This window comes from Babylonia areolata, chromosome 23, assembly GCF_041734735.1.
Source record: "Babylonia areolata isolate BAREFJ2019XMU chromosome 23, ASM4173473v1, whole genome shotgun sequence".
Classification (NCBI taxonomy): domain Eukaryota; kingdom Metazoa; phylum Mollusca; class Gastropoda; order Neogastropoda; family Buccinidae; genus Babylonia; species Babylonia areolata.
Window position 1 is genome coordinate 34,209,936 of NC_134898.1, and position 25,000 is coordinate 34,234,935.

Sequence of the window (25,000 nt, forward strand, 5' to 3'; positions counted from 1 at the left end):
TAGGTAGCAAGAGGAGTAACAACAGTAGTAGTTCACAGTAGGTATCAAGAGCAGTAACAACAGTAGTAGTTCACAGTAGGTAGCAAGAACAGTAACAACTGCAGTAACAGTAGTAGTTCACAGTAGGTAGCAAGAACAGTAACAACAGCAGTAACAGTAGTAGTTCACAGTAGGTAGCAAGAGGAGTAGCAACAGTAGTAGTTCACAGTAGGTAGCAAGAGGAGTAACAACAGTAGTAGTTCACAGTAGGTATCAAGAGCAGTAACAACAGAAATAGAAAACACCTCAATCCATGACCCCCATGACTAGCGCTGACAGCTGTTAGCAGCGTAAAGAGAAAGAAAGAAAGAAAGAAAGAAATGAAATTCAAACAAACAAGAAATTCTAAGAATGTAAAACAAGAACAACAAAACTGCCTTATTCTTGTCACCAGGCTGCCGCACTCGTGGTACGCTTTTTGCGCACGGGGAGAATAAAAATAGATATCATTGATTGGGACAGACATGTCGAGAGACTAAAAGCAGCTGACTCGGTTGGGCACGGGCACATCAGAGGCGCCAAGCTAATTTGTTGTGGCGTTATACTGGATCTGTTCTGTCACACATACAACATGCACCTACCTACCCACAGACGATCGATGACATTTATTAATATCTTCTTCCAACACCCATCCCGGTCGCACGCAGGCGCAGAGAGAGAGAGAGAGAGAGAGAGAGAGAGAGAGAGAGAGAGAGAGAGAGAGAGAGAGAGAGAACGAACGAACGAACAAACGAACGAATGAAATTTTATTTCACGAGGGTAAGGGAATAAGCACAATTGCTTTTTTACATCCGGCTCTCTGGGGGGAAAAAGAAATGCATCCACAAAAGCAAATTTTCACACACAAAAAAGAAGGGAAAAAATCCCCTGCTCCCTCATCCACCCGCCCTTCCAACAACAACAACAAGAGAGAGAGGGAGATAGAGAGAGAGAGAGAGAGAGAGAGAGAGAGAGAGAGAGAGAGAGAAGAAGAAGAAGAAGAAGAAGAAGAAGAAGAAGAAAATAGTAGAAGAAGAAGAAGAAGAAGAAGAAGAAGAAGAAGAAGAAGAAGAAATTTCAAACTATGGAGTCATTGAAGCAAGTTGATATGGCATGAAGTCACAGAAAGAAAGACAAGAAAACAGAGACTTGTATCTGTTCGTACCTAGATGCAAGGGGACAAGCACGCTACTCCGGATCCCACAGTCCCAAGCACACACACGGTGCAGGCGGATTGCACGGAACACCAGTAGGCAGGGCAGGGACAGACAACAGCGGTCTCCCTCAATACTGACCTCACTGCATTGTTTGCTGGGGGACGCCAGCTACTTACATGAAGGGAGGAGCAGGAGGAGGACAGGACAGGACAGTCACCAACGCTGGGAGGTGTCTCGACTGAATGTCCACACAGTCAACATGTGAATCGTTCGTTCGTTTATTTATTTATAGTCTATTCATCTAAGATGATGGTATTTGACTGAAAATAAATGATATTATTATTATTATTTGGATTATTATCATTTCTGTCATAATGATGATTGTTATTATTAATTAGAAATCGACATTTCTGTATATTCGAATGAAAAGGGGGGCGGTTGAGGTTGGAGTGGAGGGGGGAGGGGGGAGAAGGGGGAGGGGACTAAGAAAGGAAGACAGAGAGAGAGAGAGAGAGAGAGAGAGAGAGAGAGAGAGAGAGAGAGAGAGAGAGAGAGAGAGAGAGAGAATAGAATTTGGAAAAGATCTAAAATGGAGAGGGTGAGTGTCAGTGATTGGAGAAAGAAAAAAACCCAAAATACTGGAAGGGTGTGTGTGAGAGGCGGGACGGGGGAAGCGGGATTAGGCCCAAAAAAAAAAAAGAAAAAAAAAGAAAAAAAAGATCAATAATCAAATATTGTATGCACTACTTCTGTATATTATTATTTCTGTATGTTATGATTTGTGAATCGATCTTCTCCTTCTTCGTCCTCTTCTTCTTCTTAACAACAACAACAACAAAGAAAGACAGATGATGGTGAAAACCACCGGCCTCACACACATCCTGCGATTTGAATTCATGTAAGTTTCAGTTTCAGTTTCACTTTCTCAAGGAGGCGTCACTGCGTTCGGACAAATCCATACACGCTACACCACATCTGTTGAGCAGATGCCTGACCAGCAGCATAACCCAACGCGCTTAGTCAGGTCTTGAGTGCATGCTTACATATTTGTGTACCTATGAAAGTGGATTTCATTTTACGTAATTTCGCCAGAGGACAACACTCTCGTTGCCATGGGTTCTTTTTCAGTGCGCCAAGTGCGTGCTGTACACGGGACCTCGGTTTATCGTCTCATCCGAAAGACTAGACGCTCAGTTTGATTTTCCAGTCAAACTTAGGAGAAAGGGCGAGAGCGGGATTCGAACTCATGTAAGGTCAGGGTGACAAAAGGTGGAGGGTTTTTGTTTTGTTTGTTCGACAGCGGCCTTTTAAAAAAAATATTTATTTTTTATACACTGAAACTGGAGTTTCCGCGTCACCAGATACTTGTGGGCCGTATCACTACCCGTCTCCATCCACTGGTCCTAGCGTCTACGTGGAATCAGTCACCATTCATCACGACTTCACTGATATGACCAGAATCTCAGGTGGGGTTGGGGGGGGACTGCTTGGGGTGAGGGTGAGGTTGGTGAAAGAGGTGGGGGAAGCAGCTGCAGCAGTAGTGGTGTGTGGCAGCATTTCTACTTCATTTCTCTTCGTAGATTAATGTAGTTTTAGATGATGGGGGTAGATAGTGATGCCGTTACTACTACTACTACTACTACTACTGCCACCACCACCACCACTTCTACTCCTCCTCCTGCTGCTTCCTGTGCGGAGATAAATCAAAGCGCTTTCGCACCCACCAGTCGTTCATACGCACCCTTAATGAACTCCAAAACAGGGGGAGATCAAAAACAACATTCTTCAAACGTACAGCCACTGCCTCGATCATGTTCCACACTCCATATACCTGCTCCCCCCTTCCACCCACCCCCTCATCACCCCCTCCCGCCCCCCCCTCCCCACCCCCCGCCCCCGCCGCACTCAACGAACCCAGCCCCTTTCTCTTCAACTCCCTCCATGAAGGAAAAGAACAAAGTGTTTCCACAGTAATTAATCAATTTTACTTGAAGCATGTGAGTAAAACACGCCGGCAGAACTCTTCTTCCTTGAAGACACTATTTCTTCTTCGGCTTCCAGATCCTCCTCCTCCTCCTTCTTCTTCTTCGTGATATTCTTCTTCTTCTTCTTCGTGATATTCTTCGTCTTCTCTTCTTCTTCGTGATATTCTTCTTCTTCGTGATATTCGTGATATTCTTCTCCTTCGTGATATTCTTCTTTTTCTTCGTGATATCGTTGTACTTCCAGATATAATGTTGCTCTTGTAAATTCATGTATTCAGTTATTTGACTGAAAAAAAAAATCCTTTCTTCCTCTCCCCCATTCCCCACTCCAACGTCCGCTTGTGCATCACAAGAGGTTTTCCACGCAGGGTCATGGTGACCCAGGCATTGGGGAAAAAAAAACCAGAAGAAAAAAGTGTCACAAGCTGTTGATTTCATGTCCAAAGAAACGCTTACCCACCAACCAAACAATATACCAGGCATTCCTCCTTCCCTCCCTCCCTCCTTCCTTCACACTCTCCTTCCCTCCGTCTGTCTGTCTTCTTCCGCATGTTTTTATTTTTGTTTCACTTTATTTTTCTATTTAATAGTCTTGCTGATTACTCACCCCCCCCCCCCTCCACATCAACTACCCTGCTACCACCCTACCGATGCTCCCTCCCTCCCTCCCCCATCGAACCTTTCCCACCTCTACACCCCCACTTGCCCCCCACCCCCACCCCCAGGCCCCCCAAAACCTACCCACCACCTTCTCTCTCTCTTCTCTCTTTGTGTTGTGGTGTTGTTCCCTGAAAAAAAAATTAAAAAAAGAAGAAAGAAAGAAAGACAAAAATAGAAAAAAAGAAGAAAGAAAGAAAGAAAAAAAAAAAAGAAAAAAAAGAAGGCGAGGGCATGTATTCACAGATTCACCCTGGCGGACCATAAACGACACCTATCGGTTACCCACGGCACCATTGTCCCCCTCTCAGGCCTCCGGCCCTGCCCTGCCCTGCCCCTGCTCCGGTGTCACGACGTGTCAAGAGTTAGCTGTCCCTGACGAGAGAGAGAGAGAGAGAGAGAGAGTAGAGGTCGCGCTGACCCCTTCCCCACTACGCCTACCCCCTCCCTACCCCAACCCCCTCCCCCGCCCCCTCCCAGGGCTCCCCCACCCCCCACCCCCGAAGATGTCGTCACCTTGAAGAGGGATCGGATGTCTCATGGCCCCGGAACTGGTGCACTGGAGGAGACAAGTAAGGTTGACTGACTAAACGTTGTCTACGGGGATGGACCCCTCTCCTCTACCACCCTACTCACCCAAGACAGCCTCCCCTCCAGACAACACGCCACGCCACCCCACACCCACCCCTTCACCACCAACCACCCCTCGCCTGAAGGGGAAAGGTGGGAGGGCTGGACATTAAACAGGATCAGCTCATCTTACTGATGGATGTCGACGATGGTTTCTTTTTTTTCCTCTCTCTCTCTCTCTCTCCTTTTCTCCATAGAACTTGCTTCCTAACTTACACCACTTGATGAGTGTAAGTGATAGTTGTATGTCCAAGACAGCGGGGGCGGTTTCCACAGACCCGTTCTCTCACACCCCCCCTTCTGTGGCATGGTGGTGGGCGTCGACACGGGTGGGATGGTGGGGTCAGGGTGAGGGTGTGCTGTTTGGGGGGAATGGGGGTGAGGGGTGAGTGTGTGTGTGTGTGTGTGTGTGTGTGTGTATGTGAAAGATGCTCCCTCGGGTGCTTGGTGAGTTTTTGAAAACAGCCGCTCAGCTTGACGCTAATTGGCTCAGATGGCTGAGAAGGGGGATCAGGTATCCCAGGTGAGTGGACCGGACACACCGGGTGTGTTAGTGTAGGTCACCACCCGCCCACCACTGTCAAACAGGTTACAAGCTCGGAGCGGTTTTTTCCCTCCAGCAGGCTCGTTTACACCGGAGTAGGTTCGGCAAATCTGGGTAAATTTCGGTATATATCGGTACATTTCGATAAATCTCGGTAAATTTCAATCTGGGTAAATTTCGGTAAATCTCGGTACAGTTCGATAAATCTGGGTAAATTTCGGTACCTTTCAGTAAATATCGATACATCTCGGTAAGATTTCGGTAAACATCGATACATATGGGTAAATTTCGGTACTTTTCAGTAAATATCGATACATCTGGGTAAATGTCGGTACCTTTCAGTAAATATCGATACATCTCGGTAAATGTCGGTGGCTCTAGGGCCGTCATTGCTCGTTCATCGCGTCCTACGTGTACTGGAATGTAACATGCACTAACAAGCCTAAACACACACACACTGACTGACTGAAACCATTTATTGTCAGATTAACTGTTTGTTGTACTGACATTTTCGCAACCATTTGAATAAAATATTAACTGAGCAACACAAGGAAAATTCTGATTTGAGGAAGGTATGATTTAAAAAACAAAACAAAAACAAAACAAAAAAAAATAACAACAACAACAACAACAACAAAAAAAAAAAAAAAAAAAAAAAAAAAAAAAAAAACCATTTAACAAGTCAAGGTACCAAATTTCATTAATATCATTATCTCCAAAAAATATTCTAACGCGCGCACATACTCACATACGTTTCTCCCCCACCCTCTCTCTACATACATCCATGCATGCACACAAATGCCCATTATAATTCCCCTACCTCATTCCCCTGCCCACTCACACACACACACACACACACACACACACACACATATTCACACTGTCTCTCACTCTTTCTCATCAAATTAAGGTTTCGTAATGTAATCAAGACGACATATTACCTGTTAGGGTCGAACAGTTCCACACACACACACACACACACACACACACACACACACACACACACACGTCATATGACCGGCAAGGATTAAGGGATGGGGGTGGGGTGCGGAGGGCGGGTAGGGGGTGGGGAGCGGGCTGGAGCGAGGTGGGAGAGGGGAGGGAGCAAGCAGGCTGGGAAGGAGATCCCCCAACACCTCTCTTGCCCTTGTGCCCGGATTTGTTTGGTTGAACCACCCAGTAGTCAGTCAGTTAAGTTATGCTTCTCTTTAGGTCACGTTGCTCGTTGAGCGAGGGCTGTCAACGGCTGTTACTCCTCCTCCTCCTAAACCACCCTCTTCTTCGTTCGTGGGCTGCAACTCCCACGTTCACTCGTGCACACGAGTGGGCTTTTACGTGTATGGCTGTTTTTACCCCGCCATGTAGGAAGCCATATTCTGTCTTCCGGGGGTGTGCACGTTGGGTATGTTCTTGTTTCCATAATCCTCCAAACGGTGACATGGATTACAGGGATTTTTAACGTGCGTATCTGATCTTCTGCTTGCGTAAACTATACACACGAAGGGGGTTCAGGCACTTGCAGGTCCGCACATAGGTTGACCTGGGAGATGGAAAAATCTCCACCCTTCTCCCACCAGGCGCCGTTACCGAGATTGGAACCCGGAACCCTCAAGCACCCTGCTGATTTATTTCTTCTTGCCACCTAACCCCCACGCCGCCGGCAAGGTGGAAAAGGAAGGCCAGCGGTGCCAGCCTTTTCTTTGTCACCGGTTACCCAACCGGGGGCTGTTGTCTGTCTGTCCGTCCGTCCGTCGTGTGTCTTGGCCTGGAGACAGCCCCTCAGTACCCGTCATGTGTAGCTTCTTGGTCTGGAGACACAGTCCCTTAGTACCCGTCATGTGTAGCTTCTTGGCCTGGAGACAGCCCCTCAGTACCCGTCATGTGTAGTTTCTTGGCCTGGAGACACAGTCCCTTAGTACCCGTCATGTGTAGCTTCTTGGTCTGGAGACACAGTCCCTTAGTACCCGTCATGTGTAGCTTCTTGGTCTGGAGACACAGTCCCTTAGTACCCGTCATGTGTAGCTTCTTGGTCTGGAGACACAGCCCCTTAGTACCCGTCATGTGTAGCTTCTTGGCCTGGACACAGCCCCTTAGTACCCGTCATGTGTAGCTTCTTGACCTGGAGACACAGCCCCTTAGTACCCGTCATGTGTAGCTTCTTGACCTGGAGACACAGCCCCTTAGTACCCGTCATGTGTAGCTTCTTGGCCTGGAGACAGCACCTTAGTACCCGTCATGTGTAGCTTCTTGACCTGGAGACACAGCCCCTTAGTACCCGTCATGTGTAGCTTCTTGACCTGGAGACACAGCCCCTTAGTACCTGTCATGTGTAGCTTCTTGGCCTGGAGACAGCCCCTCAGTACCCGTCGTGTGTAGCTTCTTGGTCTGGAGACAGAGCACCTCAGTACCCGTCATGTGTAGCTTCTTGGCCTGGAGACAGCCCCTCAGTACCCGTCGTGTCGTGCCTGGAGTAACCTTGTCCTTGGCGCACCAAGACACGGCGCCACCCGATCCACCCCGCGTGCGACGTTATAACACCCTCACCCACACCCTCCACAACCCCGACCCTCGCTCCAACCCCCACGGACCCCTGCACGCTGCACCTAGTCTCTCTGTCTGTCTCTGTCTTCTCTGTCTCTCTCTCCTTCCCTCTCTCCCTCTCGTTCTGTGCACACACACACACACACACACACACACACACACAGAGAAGGGGTGCTTATAATTTGGTGGCTTTGAGGCGATTAGCCTTCGGTAAAGGTCGAGTCACCCCACCTCTTTAACGTTCTAACCTCCGCTCCCTCAATCCCACTCCCTCTCCCCACTCCCCCCCCCCCACCCCGTCCACACCCTACCCTTCTGTCTCCCCAAGCACCGCTATCACCCTCCTCCCCCACCCCACTCCACCCCTCCCCGTCCTCCACTGCCCGGTGTGCGATTCCGGTGTGTGTGTCTGCCAGTGCCTGTCGGTCGGCGGCCATCGATCACGAACGATCTCAAGTAGCGAGGATACCACCACTACTAATCATTGTTATCACCGAGAGGCAACGACCACAGCAAGTCAACAGTCCAGCTGCAGCTGAGCTTTTATCTGCCCCACATGGCCCAACACACAGCTTGTATCACAGATTAACATCAGTTTACAGCTGGGCCAACAGCAAAGTGAGAGTTATATCATCGATGGTTTCCCTGTTGCAATCGGAAATCATTTACAGCTTAGTCTTTTGTGAACGATTGTGACTCTCAAACTAGGAGGCACAACTGCACTGACTCAGTGCTGCAGTCTTTGGGGGCTAGTTGGCCTTTGGGAACCATCCCCAGCACCGACTGTCCTAAAACCCTCTTGGCCGAAAGAGTGGGGATGCACTTGGGCAAGACACTCTCCACAATAATCAAAATTCTAGCCCAGATAGTCGGGACAGCAGTTACCTCCTCTGCTGTTCTGATGCTCATAGTCGAACACGGCTGACTAGCACAACATCAGGGTCAGAACAGGATAACGATAAAACTAGTGTGAAAAGACAAGGTTGTTGACGATATCTGGCTCGAATAAATGTTTCTGTGATTTCTTTCAGTGCTTCACAATTAAGAACAAAATGAACTTCATCTTCTTTTGAACGTTTACACATGGGACAAATTAAATCAGATTCTTTAACCCTTTTGTATTTATAAATGTGTTCAGCAAAATCAGAAATACCCAGTCTAAACCTTGTTGCAATATATCTTATAATCAATATTTATCAAGACATATCATATGAGGGAGAGAGAGAGAGAAGGGAGAGAGACAGGCTGAGACTGAGAGAGAGACACACACACAGAGGAAGTGAGACAGAGAGTGACAGAGACAGAGAGACAGGCAGACAGACATAGACAAACAGAGACTGACAGACCGACCGACAGAAAGGTAGACAGACATACATAATTGAAAAGCAGAAGAGAAATGTCAGTTATCAATGGTAGCCATTGAAGGGCAGGGTGCAATGAACGAAAGACAAGTCCACGAAAAAAGAAATGGAGAAAAAACACAAAGAAGAAAACGAATGGTAACAAACAAGATATAAAAAAGAAAGAAACAAGATACAATTCCAGAACCCTGAGATCGAGAAGACCAAGCAGAGAAAGACGACGGGAAACGGTTACATTAAATCGACAGCGAAAAAAACTAACAAGCAAGAAAACAACTAACTACACACACACAAAAACCAAACACACACATAAGAAATTCTAACCCTATACAAAAATCGTTTCAAGGAAGAAGGGAAGATATAAGCGTCGTCTGAGGGAGAAAAAAAAATAACATAAAATAATAAAGGAGAAAAGGGAAAAGATCGCTAAAAGAGGAGAGCGACAACAATCAAATTTACAATGCAATGAGAGAGAGAGAGAGAGAGCGAGAGAGAGAGAGAGAGAGAGAGAGAGAGAGAGAGAGAATGCATAAAGACACCAGTCAAAATGATCTTTTTTGAGAGTATCAGAGAGTAAGCTTATGCAATCTTTTTTTTATATCCTTTCCACAGCCTGACAGAGACAGAATGACACAGACAGCAGAACCCAACACCACATAAAAGCTACATAACCATAAAAAAAAACACGAATAAATAAAAGAAACAGAGCAAGCAAAACCGAACAAAAGCAAAACAGCCGAGAAACCCAACTTTGCAACAAAACAATGAAATAAAAGAGAGGAAAGAAAGCAACAAACACAAAATGGAATGCCAACAATAACACTAAGAACAAGAAGACGAGAAACGAATACGAAGAAGAGGAAGAAATACATTTTTCACTTTCTTCAAACAGACGCGGACAAAACAAACGCAGACACGGACACACAGAGACACGTACATCACAAATACAGAGCACAGACAAAGACACACACAGACACGGACAAAACATGATTTTATACAGACACACAGACACATACGAAACACATACAAAGACACACACAGAATATAGAAACGCACAGACACATACACACAGAGACACAGACACTTAGACACAGACAGACACACACACACACACATACACACACTCACATAAGGGTAAGAAAGTTCTAGAAGGAGAAAAACAACAGCAAAAACAACAAGAACAACAACAACAACAAAAAACAACAACAAACAAAACAAACAAACAACAACAACCCCCCCCCCAAAAAAAAAAAAACAACAAAAAAACCAGCAACAAAAACAAACAAAAAACAAACATAAAAAAACCAAAACCAAAAAGAAAACAAAACAAAAAAGAAAAAGAAAAAAGAAAAAAAGGAGACGAAGAAGATCTAAGCCCAGAACCTCCGCAGTAACGTATCACAAACAACACCGCAGGACAATATTGGGTGGGGGGTGGGAGGGGGTGGTGGCGGGGGTGGGGTGGGGGGGGTGGTGTCCTTGTCAAAAGTAAAATGAACCAAACCAACACGTAAACCCCTACCTCCCCCATCCCCCTAGCCACCCCTCCCGCTCCCATCCAACGCACCACCCCCCCCCCACCCCTACCCCTGACACCCCCCCCCCCCCCCCCCCCCCCCCCCCACACACACACACCCTACCCCAACCAAACCAACTCCACCCCGAATAATTGTTTGACAATCACTGAGGAAGGAGAGAAGAAGAAGGGAAAGGCGACACCCATCCCCCACCCGCCTCACCCCAAACCTTCCACCCCGGCAATTCCTAGCTGTGTGAATATGGTAATGAGGCCGAGTGACTATGGTAATCAGCGGACACGTGATACTCGGAGAGGCCTAGAAGAGGGGCCACCCGATCCCCCATCCGCTGTGTGACTTCCTGCCAATGGACGCTGTGACCTGCTGGCCTGTTGTGGGGGTGGGGGTGGGGGTGCAGGTGGGGGGGCGGGGTAGGTATGTGGAGGGAGGAGGGGTGGTTGGGGGTTGGGAATGGGGATGGTGAAGGTGGGTGTGGGGGTTGGGTGAGGTGGGGTGAGGTGTGTGTGTGTTGTATGTGTGTGTGTGTGTGTGTGTGTGTGTGTGTGTGTGAAAGAGAGAGAGTGTGTGTATATGCATGCATGGGTGTATGTATGTATACATGGATGTACGTACGTAAGTAAGTATGTATGTATGTATGTCTGAGGCGCATGCTCATAAAATCATGAGCCTGTACTGGAATCCGTGCGTGCGTGCGCTCAAACGGGGAAGGAGGGTCGGGGGGTGGGGCGTGGGGGGGATACATGAAGTGGGGATAGGGTGGGCAGGGGAGAGAAGCACTCACCTTTTCCTTCCCGTGACTTGTTCAGCGCGGTCACCAGGCTTCTGTGCTGCTCCGCCAGTCTGCTGTCCCCGCTCTCCACGCCTGCAACATCGTCACCGTTGTCATTATCATCATCATCATCATCATCACGATCATCATCATCGTCATCGTCATCATCACCATCATGAAAATGAACCATAACCATCTACATGTCATCGTCATCTTCATCATCACCATCAAAAAGAACCATAACCATTTACGTACCATCGTCATCATCATTGTCATCATCTTAAATGTAGCCGTATACCCGAGGGGGTTATTATTATATTAAAGGGTACGGTACAGATTCTTGTCTATCCTTCCATTCAGTCAATCAGTCAGTTAGTTCTTTTGTACCGCCGTCCCATTATAATATATAACCACCCGCCCACTAGCTACATAAAAATGAAGTATAGTCAACAACTTAATGTCGTCGTCATCATCATCATCATCACCATCGTCATCATCACCATCAAAAAGAACCGTAACCATCTACATACTATCACCATCATCTTCTTCAAAAAGAACTATAGTCAACTATTGACCATCGTCGTCGTCGTCATCATCATCATCATCATCACCACCACCACCATCAAATAAATATCTACATCCCATCATCACCACCACCATCATCATCACCATCTGTCACGTCTCGTTTACCAGCTCTTGATCACGACCGTCACCTATCGTCACCGTTGCCATCAGCACAGTCATCATCATCATCATCATCATCATCACGTCTTGTGATGTTTGTGTATCCTATAAATCAGTCATTATCATCATCATTGTTCTCTGCGTCACAAATCATCATCATCACCACCGTGATTGTCCATTGGTCAATGCCACTATCATCAACTACGTTGCAGAGTCACCATGACGATACGATATTCTGCTATCATGGAAAGATAGATAGATAGATAGATAGATTGTGTGTGTGTGTGTGTGTGTGTGTGTGTGTGTGTGTGTGTGTGAGAGAGAGAGAAAGAGAGAGAGAGAGAGGGAGAGAGATAGGGATGACAGACAGACAGAACTGAACTGACGCACATTGGCAACAAAAATAAGCATGCACGCTAATGACACCACACACACACACACACACACACACACACACAAATAATAAAAATTGAATAAGCAAAAAAAAAAAAAAAAAAAAAAAAAAAAAAAAATCAAGCCTGCACTTTTAGCTGTCCCTGAATATATTATGTGTGTCTAAAGTTTGTCACACATGATAATATGATCCTGCACTTTTAGCTGTCCCTGAATATATTATGTGTGTCTGAAGTTTGTCACACATGATAATATGATCCTGCACTTTTAGCTTCCCTGAATATATTATGTGTGTCTAAAATTTCAAAAAAAGCTCTCATATTCTTTTCTTCTTTTAAGAAGATAGAAGATATCTTATCCCCTTCCCCCGCCCCCCTCACCCCCCCAACTTTTTTTCAGTTGTGTCAGATACCCTCCTCTCTTTTTGCTACGTGTGTGTGTGTGTGTGTGTGTGTGTGTGTGTGTGTGTGTGTGTGTGTGTGTGTGTGTGTGTGTGTGTGTGTTTCTCTCTCTGGCTGTTTCTGTGCTTGTGTGTGTGTGTGTGTGTGTGTGTGTGTGTGTGTGTGTGTCCCTCTCGCTCTGTCTCTTGTTGTTTTTGTTGCTGTTGTTTTTTTTTAAAGATATTTTATTGTCACCTACGTTCTGAAGCGCCGCACCTCTTATAAAGAGACGGTATCACCCCGCACCTCTTATAAAGAGACGGTAACACCCTGCACCTCTTATAAAGAGACGGTATCACCCTGCACCTCTTATAAAGAGACGCTATCACCCCGCACCTCTTATAAAGAGACGGTATCACCCTGCACCTCTTATAAAGAGACGGTAACACCCTGCACCTCTTATAAAGAGACGCTATCACCCCGCACCTCTTATAAAGAGACGGTATCACCCTGCACCTCTTATAAAGAGACGCTATCACCCCGCACCTCTTATAAAGAGACGGTATCACCCTGCACCTCTTATAAAGAGACGCTATCACCCCGCACCTCTTATAAAGAGACGGTAACACCCTGCACCTCTTATAAAGAGACGGTATCACCCTGCACCTCTTATAAAGAGACGGTAACACCCTGCACCTCTTATAAAGAGACGGTATCACCCCGCACCTCTTATAAAGAGACGGTAACACCCTGCATGTCTTATAAAGAGACGGTAACACCCTGCACCTCTTATAAAGAGACGGTATCACCCTGCACCTCTTATAAAGAGACGGTATCACCCCGCACCTCTTATAAAGAGACGGTATCACCCTACACCTCTTATAAAGAGACGGTATCACCCTACACCTCACACATGTCACACTCACACCTTCACCCGGGGTGGATAAGGAAAGAAAGAAAAGGGAAAAAAGCGTTGCAGGGCGTCTCACCTGTGGGTACAACGTGGGAAAGACAGGAACAGAAAAGGGAAAGGAAAGAAACGAAAGTCCACCCCCGCCACTCCTCCCTCCAGCACCCCCCCCACCCCCACCCCACCCCGCTGCCCCCGCCCCGCATGGTTTGTCAGCCATGATGTCGCGGAGAGCGATTTAACGGTTCCTTGGTCACGGCTAACGAATTATCCCTGCTGGTGTTATGAGGGGTACCGGAGGTGGGGTTGGGGGGGTGGTGGTTGGTGGGAAGGGTGTTCTGTTCTAGGGAGGTAGGAGTGGAAGGGAGGGACGACGAAGGGAGGAACGAACGGGAGAGAGAGAGAGAGAGAGAGAGAGAGAGAGAGACAGACAGACAGACAGACAGACAGACAGACAGACAGAGAAGAGAGAGAAAGACAGACAGACAGACAGACAGAGATAGAAGAGAGAGAAAGAGAGAGAGAGAGAGAGAGAGAGAGAAAGAGAGAGAGAGAAAGAGAGAGACAGAGATAGAAGAGAGAGAGAGAGAGAGAGAGAGAGACAGACGGACAGACAGAGAAGAGAGAGAAAGACAGACAGACAGACAGACAGAGATAGAAGAGAGAGAAAGAGAGAGAGAGAGAGAGAGAGAGAAAGAGAGAGAGAGAAAGAGAGAGACAGAGATAGAAGAGAGAGAGACAGACAGACGGACAGAGGAGAGAGAGAGAGAGAGAGACAGACAGACAGACAGACAGACAGACAGAGCAAGACGGTCAGAGTTGAAGATTGACAGAATATATATATATATATATATATATATATATATATATATATATATATATATATAAAGAACGAGAGACACACACACACACACAGAGAGAGAGAGAGAGAGAGAGAGAGAGAGAGAGAGAGAGAGTTGAAAAATTCGTTTGAATACGATAATGAAGTGTGTGTGTGTGTGTGTGTGTGTGTGTGTGTGTGTGTGTGTGTGTGTGTGTGTGTGTGTGTGTGTGTGTGTGTGTGTGGCATCCTGGGTAAATGTATTCGTGTTTCCACAACCCAGCAAACTCTGACATGGGTTACGGGATCATTAACTGTGTATTTGATGTTCCGCACGTGTTGTACACGGAGGATGGAGATTCAGGCACTACTGGCAACTAGTCGGCACATATGTTGGCCCTGGAGATCGGAAAACCATATGTGTCATGCACACGCATACACGCTCACTCACGCAAACATGCACACACACACACACACACACACACACACACACACACACACACACACACACACACACACACACACACACACACATTACTCATCTTATACCACTTGAAATGAAAAGATGTTAAATTAAAGAAACAAGAGATCGGGGGAAAAAAAAATCTTCACACACTTCATCCACCAGACGTAGCCACGATTCAAACTCAGGACTCCAGGGATTTGACAGACCACTCCTCCATCCACTGGACTCTCGCACCAAGCGTGGGCCGAAAGGAGGAGGATGGTGGGGGTGGGGTGGGGTGGGGGTGGTGGCCGAGAGGGGTAAGTGAGGGGAGGGGGTCTATTTTTGTGAGAGATGGGTCGGGTACTCTGTTCTCACGTCATCAAGGAACAAGTGCGCCCAGACCACCATCGCAAGCAGCATGCTGGACCTCATGGTCTACTGACATCAGTTAATCAAGTGAAGAAAACTACGTTTGGTATGACCACGTAAAAGATCCGGCGACAGTTTGGTATGACCACGTAAAAAGATCCAGCGACAGTTTGGTATGGCCGCGTAAAAGATCCATCAACCTTGCTAAAACAAGCTTCAACAAAGGACTGTGAAGAGAGGGAAACTTTGGGGAAAGGACTGTGGAGAGAGGGAAACTTTGGGGAAACAACAAAGGACTGTGGAGAGAGGGAAACTTTGGGGAAAGGACTGTGGAGAGAGGGAAACTTTGGGGAAACAACAAAGGACTGTGGAGAGAGGGAAACTTTGGGGAAACAACAAAGGACTGTGGAGAGAGGGAAACTTTGGGGAAACAACAAAGGACTGTGGAGAGAGGGAAACTTTGGGGAAAGGACTGTGGAGAGAGGGAAACTTTGGGGAAACAACAAAGGACTGTGGAGAGAGGGAAACGGAGGGAAAACGAAGAAGAAGAAGAAAAAAAAAGATTGACTGGCAACACTGCAGAACGGACAGAAAACAACTTGCTGAGACCTTTGTATTTGACACATAACCGACAGACTGCAGGAATCTGGTGAACGGTTTTTTTTCTGTGTGGCGCTCCTATGACTTTTTACAAAGCTGAAGGAGAAGGTGGAGGATGAACAGGAGGAGAAGAAGGTGGAGGAGGATGGACAGGAGGAGGAGAAGGTGGAGGAGGATGAACAGGAGAAGAAGAAGAAGAAGGAGGAGAAGGATGACGAAGAGGAGAAGAAGAAGAAGAAGAAGAAGAAGAAGAACAAGAAAAGGAGGAGGAGGAGAAAAGGAAGAAGAAAAAGAAGAGGAAAAAGAAGAAGAAGAAGAAGCAGAAGAAGAAGAAGAAGAGGAGGAGGAGGAGGAGGAGCAGCAGGAGGAGGAGGAGGAGGAGGAAAACGTGTCCAGTTCCTAGACTCGCTCTTCACTTTGGTGACTTTGTTATGGACGCCACATGGACACAGGGAAAATAGGTGGGTTTTTTTTTGTTTGTTTTTTTCCAACAAAAGAAGCGTCTCCTATAACGAGCCTCATTTTCGTCAGAAATGCCTCTGATATTAGATGTCAGTTTCATTACATTCTCTCTCTCTAAAAATAAAAAAAAAATAAATAAAAAAAGGGGGGGGGGGGGGGGGGGGGGGTATCTTTATCATCAGAACTGTCTCACAGACATGCATCGTTTTTCATTACAGGTATCTGTTACAAAAATATCAAGAAACAGAGGGGTAGGGTGGGGGTATCTTTATCATGAGAACTGTCTATTATACACATATATCGCTTTCATTATAGCTATCTTTTTACAAACACGCATCGCTTTCGCGAGAACTATCCCCTATACAAATGGGCATCGTTTCCATGAGAAGTCTTCTTTCGTTACACAGGCACTACAACCTTAACAGCAACAAGCTCTTGTACGCAGGGATCACTTTCATAAAACCTTGCTCTTTTCATGAACACACACATCATTTGGATTACCAGTGACTCAAGGCATCAGTGCCACTGACACCTCAGACAACGTGTTTTGGAGCAGATGTGGTGCCGCGCATATGGATCAGTCCGCCCACTTTGACGTTTCCTTCAGACTGAAATTGGAAACAAGTTTACAGACAGTTTCCATTGGAACGAATTTATATATATATATATATATATATATATATATATATATATATATCCATATCTATCTATCTATCTATCTATCTATATATATATATATATATATATATATATATATATATATATATATACAATGTTCCACTGCTGTGAGCATTAATCAAATAACACACTCTTTCTTTCTGAAAACAATTTTGTTTATCTAGCACCCAGACTGCTGAGCCTTGGTACAACGAGATGACAGGTGTTACACACGAATTTGAAGTGCACAACTTTACTTTCTCTCTGCGGACTGTTGACCGGTGTCACTGACCGTGCTGGACAAAGGTGATGCAATCCCAAACAGGAAGAAATCAACATACAGACTGGTGACTGACCTGCCTGACCTGTCAGCCCAGCCTTGTCGAAGTGAGGTGATAGCGCTTCCTTGACGAGCGTACTGGTCAACGCTGACCAGTTCAATGGTCAAAACCAATGATTAGCACTGACACACACCCCTTCTTACCACTGTGTTGCTGCATGAAGAGACACTGCAAGAAGCCACATACATTTCTCCAACTTCTTCTTCTTCGTAAGTACACGAGTGGGCTTTTACGTGTATTACTCTTTTTGCCCCGCCATGCCAGCAGCCATACTCCGTTTTCGGGGGGTATTCCTCCAACTGACTGATGGGACTGTTCTGGTAGAGATACGAGAAAGTCGTCTTAAACAGTACAGTTTTTTTTTCTTCTTGTTTTTTTTCCCCCTTTAATATAAAACCTGAAGTAACTTGAAAAACCTACTGTTACAACTAGTAACGTTCCACAAAACTTACTAAGCGTAACTGATAACCTAAAAAATTCAACCAGACGAAAGAGCAAAAACACAAACAAACATTCTACCATAACCAACAGGGCACTGCAAAAGCTATCAGAACTCACTCCAGCGTCGTGTTGTCAGTAACAAACAGCTGCATCAAAGGGCTAGCACTCCCCCCCACCGCCCCCCTCTGGCCTCGGGCACAGTGGAGGAAGTAAATTATAGACCTGTTAAGGGGAGAGAAGCAGCACCAGCCAGCAGTCCCGTCAGTTCTGGCTCTGGTATTAACCACGTGAGTTGCATGCTCTACAGTCATTATACAGCTCAGCGGTTGCAACACACAGAAACAACAGAAGCTGCTTTTGACTAATGATAATCCAGGAAAGCATTACAGTGAGACAAGTTGGTAACACACACAGCTGTTTACCTAATGGCGGTCTAGTACAAGCTTTACAAAGAAAGATTGAATACGAAACTGTTTTACTAATGATAATTCAGTATGACCTTTACAGTGAGAGAAGTAGGTACCACACACACACACACACACACACACACACACACACACACACACACACACACACAGCTGTTTAACTAATGATATTCCAGCATGAACTTTACAACAAAAGATGTAAGTAATACATAACTGTTTAACTAATGATACTCCAGTGTAAGCTTTACAACGAAACATGCAAGTAATGCATAACAGTTTAACAAATAATAACCCAGTATAAGCTTTACAACAATGGACGCAGGCAATACACAGCTGTTTAACTAATGATAAACCAGTAGAGGCTTTACAAGAGACATAAGTAACAGAAAGCTGGTTTAACTAATGATAATCCAGTACAGGCTTTACAATAAAAGAAGTAGGTAACACACAACAGTTTAACTAATGATAACCGTGTACAGGCTTTACAACAAGAGGCGAAGGTAACACTCAGCTGTTTAACGGATGCTAATCCAGAACAGGCTTTACAAGAGACGTAGGTAATATACAGCAGTTTAACTAATGATAATTCAGTATAAGCTTTACAATGAGAGAAGTAAGTAACGCGCAGTAGTGTTTAACTAATGATAAACCAGTCAAGGCTTTACAACAAGAGACGCAGGGAACACACAGCTGTTTATCGGATGATGAATCCGGTATAAACTTTACAGAGACAGACGCAGGGAACACACAGCTGTTCATCGGATGATGAATCCGGTATAAACTTTACAGAGACAGACGCAGGGAACACACAGCTGTTCATCGGATGATGAATCCAGTATAAACTTTACAGAGACAGACGCAGGGAACACACAGCTGTTCATCGGATGATGAATCCAGTATAAACTTTACAGAGACAGACGCAGGGAACACACAGCTGTTCATCGGATGATGAATCCAGTATAAACTTTACAGAGACAGACGCAGGGAACACACAGCTGTTCATCGGATGATGAATCCAGTATAAACTTTACAGAGACAGACGCAGGGAACACACAGCTGTTCATCGGATGATGAATCCGGTATAAACTTTACAGAGACAGACGCAGGGAACACACAGCTGTTCATCGGATGATGAATCCGGTATAAACTTTACAGAGACAGACGCAGGGAACACACATACCGGGAACAAGAACAGGATGCCCATCACATCTCGGTCATGTAGACAGACATCTGGCATGACAGGGGCCGGGAAGTGGCACTGTGAGAACTGAAGTCTCCACTCGGTTCACAGTGACGCTCACACACACAGCAACACTGCGGTCATCACACACACCCGCAACAACAGATGGACAAGAACCACCATCACATTCACCGCTGTCAACTCAAGTCAGCTGTCAATAGGACAAGAGTCACCATCACATCCACCGCTGTCAACTCAAGTCAGCTATAAATAGGACAAGAATCACCATCACATTCACCACTGTAAACTCAAGTCAGCTATAAATACATCCACACCTCACCACTGTCAACTCAAGTCAGCTATAAATACATCCACACCTCACCACTGTCAACTCAAGTCAGCTATAAATACATCCGCACCTCAATACTCACAGAACTGGAAGCTCCAAACAATAAACAACCAAAGGGCGACAACTGTTCACAACTCCCAGCACCAGAAGGGCGGTAACTGGAAACACTTCAGCCAGCAGTGGTAACTCCGTTCGCTCTGTGCGGCGAGAGGAAGACGTGCCTGCACGCTGGCATCCAGCCTCACATCTCTCTCCTTCAGGACAGGGGAACAGAAATGCGAGAAGCGGACGGACTACAAAACCTTTCTGTCTAGTAACTCGATGACTGTTAGCGGAAGAAAGGAGAGAGACAGCACAGGGCCCCGGCACCAACAGCATTACCTCCCCTCCCCCGGGGCTGGCAGCGCTGTGAGCGGCACGGCACGACACGCAGCGGCGCAGGGCACACCACGACCCTGGAACGACCCATCAGAAGTGTGTAGTGTCCTCCCCGTGCTCAGAGCGCAAAGGTGCTTGCTGTGACAGGCAGAGAGACGGACAAGGATGAAGTATGTGCAGCGAAGAAGTCTTGACGGGGGCAGCTCAACAATTCCAGACCACAAAGGTATCGAGGAATTGAAGCGAATATGTCTTGACAACACAAAAGCTGCAGGCTCAAGGTGCAGCAAAAGGACACGCGAAGTGTAGCGAAGATCTCTTGACAACACATTAACAACAGACGCAAGATACTGCAGAAATCGATGAATTGGAGCGAAGATCTCTTGACAACACATTAACAACAGACGCAAGATACTGCAGAAATCGACGAATTGCAGCGAAGATCTCTTGACAACATATTAACAGCAGACGCAAGACACTGCAGAAATCCATGAGTTGCAGCGAAGATCTCTTGACAACATAGCAACAGCATACACAGAAGATCAGACAGCACAGCAGAGACCAAAGAGGTTCAGCGGTGACACCGGTAAAAAAACAACAACTAAAAAACACCAGTAAACAAACGGAGACAGGGAAGCGGTGAGCCGGGTGACAGTGTTGTGACAGACTGAAGGCGGGCGAGAAGAAGGAAAGGGTCCGTGCTGCCACCTACCTCTTCCCCCCTCAAGACCAGCAACTCTCTTTGTCCCCCTCTGCCTTCACACCTGTCCCTGCTTCTCCTTCACTCCGCTCGCTCCACACCTCACGTCAACCCGCCTCACACCCTCACTCCCCTCCCCTCTCCATCCTCCCCACCCCACCCCCCACCCCGCTACCTTTGTTCCCCCCCCTCCCACCTCCCCGTCTCTGCCCCCCGCCACGCCCCCTTCCTCCCCAAGCATCATCATCATCTTCCCACGACACGGGAGTCCGACCCACCCTCTCCGGCTCCCATTACGGGTGTCGGGTACCGCTGGATGACGACCTCGTCAATCCCACATCAAAGACACCACCCTCCACCATCCCCCCAACAACGGAAGGCGAGAAAAACGGTTATCACATTACGTGTCAGAGGTCAGGGAAGGGCAAGGTCGCCTTGTTTTGGGTCAGCTGTGTGTGATGGAGGAAGGGGGCGGGTGGGGGGGGGGAGAGAGTAAGGGGATGAGGTGTGGTTGGGGGGGAGTGGGGGGGCAGGGGTGTCGCATCTGGGTGGTGTTGAATGTGGCGAGAGGAGGGGGCGGGGTGACTCATTTACGGGTGTGTGTCATGAAGGGTGGGGGGTGGGGGTGGGGGTGGGGGGGGAGTGACTGACGGTGAAGGCAGCTGAGCTGAGTAAAGGACCTTGCTTACATTTCAACGTGTAAGGTGACACAATCGTTTGGACGTTTACCTGCCAATACAGTACGTGTTGAGGGTGTGGTTTGAAGGTGACACAATGGTGAGGACGTTTATCTGCCAATACAGTACGTGTTGAGGGTGTGGTTTGAAGGTGACACAATGGTGAGGACGTTTATCTGTCAATACAGTACGTGTTGAGGGTGTGGTTTGAAGGTGACACAATGGTGAGGACGTTTATCTGTCAATACAGTACGTGTTGGTGAGGGTGTGGGTTTGAATCCCAGTCCAGCCCTATCGCACAGGTTTGACAGGAAAATCAGACTGAACGTCATCTCACTGGGGTGACAAGAAAATCAGACTGAACGTCACCTCATTGGGGTGACATGATAAACCCAGATCCCGTGTGCAGCACGCGCTTGTGCAAACTGGGAAAAGAACACTTGACAACGTAAGTGTTGTTCTCGGGCAATAATCTGTAGAAGAAATCCACTTTGATACGCAAATATTATATGCATGCACTCAAGGGCTGACGAAGTGCGTTGGATTAAGCTGCTGGTCAGGCATCTGCCTAGCAGATGTGGCAGAGCGGTAGAGTATGTGTAGAGATGTGGTATGTATGTGCAGAGTATGTGTAGAGGTGTGGTACGTATAGGTGTGGTACGTATGTGTAGAGGTGTGGTACGTATGTGCGGAGTATGTGTACAGGTGTGGTACGTATGTGCATAGTATGTGTACAGGTGTGGTTCGTATGTGCAGAGTATGTGTAGAGGTGTGGTACATATGTGCAGAATATGTGTAGAGGTGTGGTATGTATGTGCAGAATGTGTAGAGGTGTGGTACATATGTGCAGAATATGTGTAGAGATGTGGTATGTATGTGCAGAGTAGGTGTAGAGGTGTGGTATGTATGTGCAGAGTATGTGTAGAGGTGTGGTACATATGTGCAGAATAGGTGTAGAGGTGTGCTACATATGTGCAGAGTATGTGTAGAGGTGTGGTACATATGTGCAGAATAGGTGTAGAGGTGTGGTTCGTATGTGCAGAGTATGTGTAGAGGTGTGGTACATATGTGCAGAATATGTGTAGAGGTGTGGTACGTATGTGCAGAATGTGTAGAGGTGTGGTACATATGTGCAGAATATGTGTAGAGGTGTGGTATGTATGTGCAGAATATGTGTAGAGGTGTGGTTCGTATGTGCAGAGTATGTGTAGAGGTGTGGTACATATGTGCAGAATATGTGTAGAGGTGTGGTATGTATGTGCAGAATGTGTAGAGGTGTGGTACATATGTGCAGAATATGTGTAGAGGTGTGGTATGTATGTGCAGAATATGTGTAGAGGTGTGGTACATATGTGCAGAATATGTGTAGAGGTGTGGTACATATGTGCAGAGTATGTGTAGAGGTGTGGTACATATGTGCAGAATAGGTGTAGAGGTGTGGTACATATGTGCAGAATATGTGTAGAGGTGTGGTACATATGTGCAGAGTATGTGTAGAGGTGTGGTATGTATGTGCAGAATAGGTGTAGAGATGTGGTATGTATGTGCAGAGTAGGTGTAGAGGTGTGGTATGTATGTGCAGAGTATGTGTAGAGGTGTGGTACATATGTGCAGAATAGGTGTAGAGGTGTGGTACATATGTGCAGAATAGGTGTAGAGGTGTGGTACATATGTGCAGAGTATGTGTAGAGGTGTGGTACATGTGTGCAGAATAGGTGTAGAGGTGTGGTACGTATGTGCAGAGTATGTGTAGAGGTGTGGTACATATGTGTAGAATAGGTGTAGAGGTATGGTACATATGTGCAGAATAGGTGTAGAGGTGTGGTATGTATGTGCAGAGTATGTGGACTTGTCCGAAAGCAGTGACGCCTCCTTTAGAAACTGAAACTGAAACTGAAACTACCTGGTCACATCAGCTGCCGATGCTTCCTTTCTCAGCAGTGCCTCACAGTCTGTCTCACACGAACAACGATACAACGACTCAACTGTTGTCCTCAAGGCACTGAAAGTGGTTATGAACTTAACTTGTTGTGCTTTATTATCCATTGTAAAGCTGTGTTGGTGTTTCTTTTGAATAAAGTTCTGAAACAACAACAAAAACCCCCAAAAAACAAAAAACAAAACAAAAACAAAAAAACGAAAACGGTCCATTACGTTCAGCCACACAAATTATTCACACATTCTTCCTACGCCTGTAGGTTTCGGGATCCAGAGTTTTCGTTGGAAAAAATAAAACAAAACAAAACAAAAACAACCCCCCCACCCCCAACAAAAACCCTAAAGAAAAGAAAAGAACAGAGAATACAATGCTAATCAAAGCAGTGTTGCTGCTACAGCACACTGCCAGTTTGATAGCCAACTGAAACCGAAAAGTTATACTGTGGGGCCACAGTTTCATTTCTCTGAACTTTTCGAACATTCCCTTCAAAAGCAACAGGCAATCCACCCCCTATGCACACCTCCTCCATCTCCATCACCCCCCAAAAGAAGAAAAAACCTCTACAAATAATCCTTTTTTTTTCGATCAGAAACACTATACCCAAATAATTACCCCTCCCCCTCCCCCCCCCCCCTTCTTACACATAAAATGTTAGGAATATTTTCCCTTCAGCACATTATAATTTCACTCCAGGAGAACTTGCGAGAAAAAACAAACCAACTCCTAAACAACAACCACAGTGTATTAGTTTTCTTCACTTAACAAAATGCAAAATGTTGTTAAGATCACGTTGCAAATGGAGCAAGCTGTCCGGCTGATCACTTTGCGTGAAGGTTTATTACATCTGGAACGATACCATGGCTTTAACATGCTCAATAAAGTTTCCCTTTCCAGATGCGTCGATAAAATCATACCTAATAAGCATCCCCGTTATCCGAAACCGGTTATTCTGATCTGGCGGAGACAGTTTCACCAATCAGATTGTTTCAGCACGGCATCGAGTCTATCAGCAGGCAATCCAGGCCCCACAACAACAGAATTCTAACATGCACGGCGATAAAGAGTATCGCTGACCGAAAAGCCTCCCAACAAAATCACAACTCCTGGGAGGCGCTAAAAGATAGGTCTCACGCAGAGAGAGAGAGAGAGAGAGAGAGAGAGAGGGAGAGAGAGAGTGGGAGTGAGAGAAAAAGAGAGTGAGAGGAGGTGGCAGAGAGGCAGAGAGACAGATAGACAGACAGACACACACACACACACAGATTAACCACAACCTGGTAATCAATGTTTACCAGATTCTCGTCTCTTGCGGCCTTCCTCGCTTTGCCCACTGTGTGTGTGTGTGTGTGTGTGTGTGTGTGTGTGTGTGTGTGTGTGTGTGTGTGTGTGTGTGTGTGTGTGTGTGTGTTTTATTCTATTTTGAATTACGTAACCATTTGTTCTATTTCCTTACGGATGTTGGTTGCTATAGAGCGCATGACATATATCCCTCATTATTATTACTATCATCATCATCACCATCGTCTTCAACATCATTATTATTATTATTATTATTATTATTATTATTAGTAGTAGTAGTAGTAGTAGTAGTAGTAGTACCATTATTATATCATAATCATGATCTTTTATCAATTTATTCATTTTTAATAT

The 25,000-nt window shown here is 46.2% G+C and overlaps 1 protein-coding gene across 1 annotated transcript in view; it reads right to left on the reverse strand.

Annotated features, from left to right (window-relative positions):
- The window catches only part of LOC143297649 (uncharacterized), a 324,758-nt gene that overhangs the window by 45,621 nt on the left and 254,137 nt on the right, over positions 1-25,000 (reverse strand). Inside the window, exon 3 of the mRNA XM_076610066.1 lies at positions 11,213-11,293. Within this exon, the coding sequence (XP_076466181.1) occupies positions 11,213-11,293 (81 nt within the window). The remainder of the gene's footprint in view (positions 1-11,212; positions 11,294-25,000) is intronic.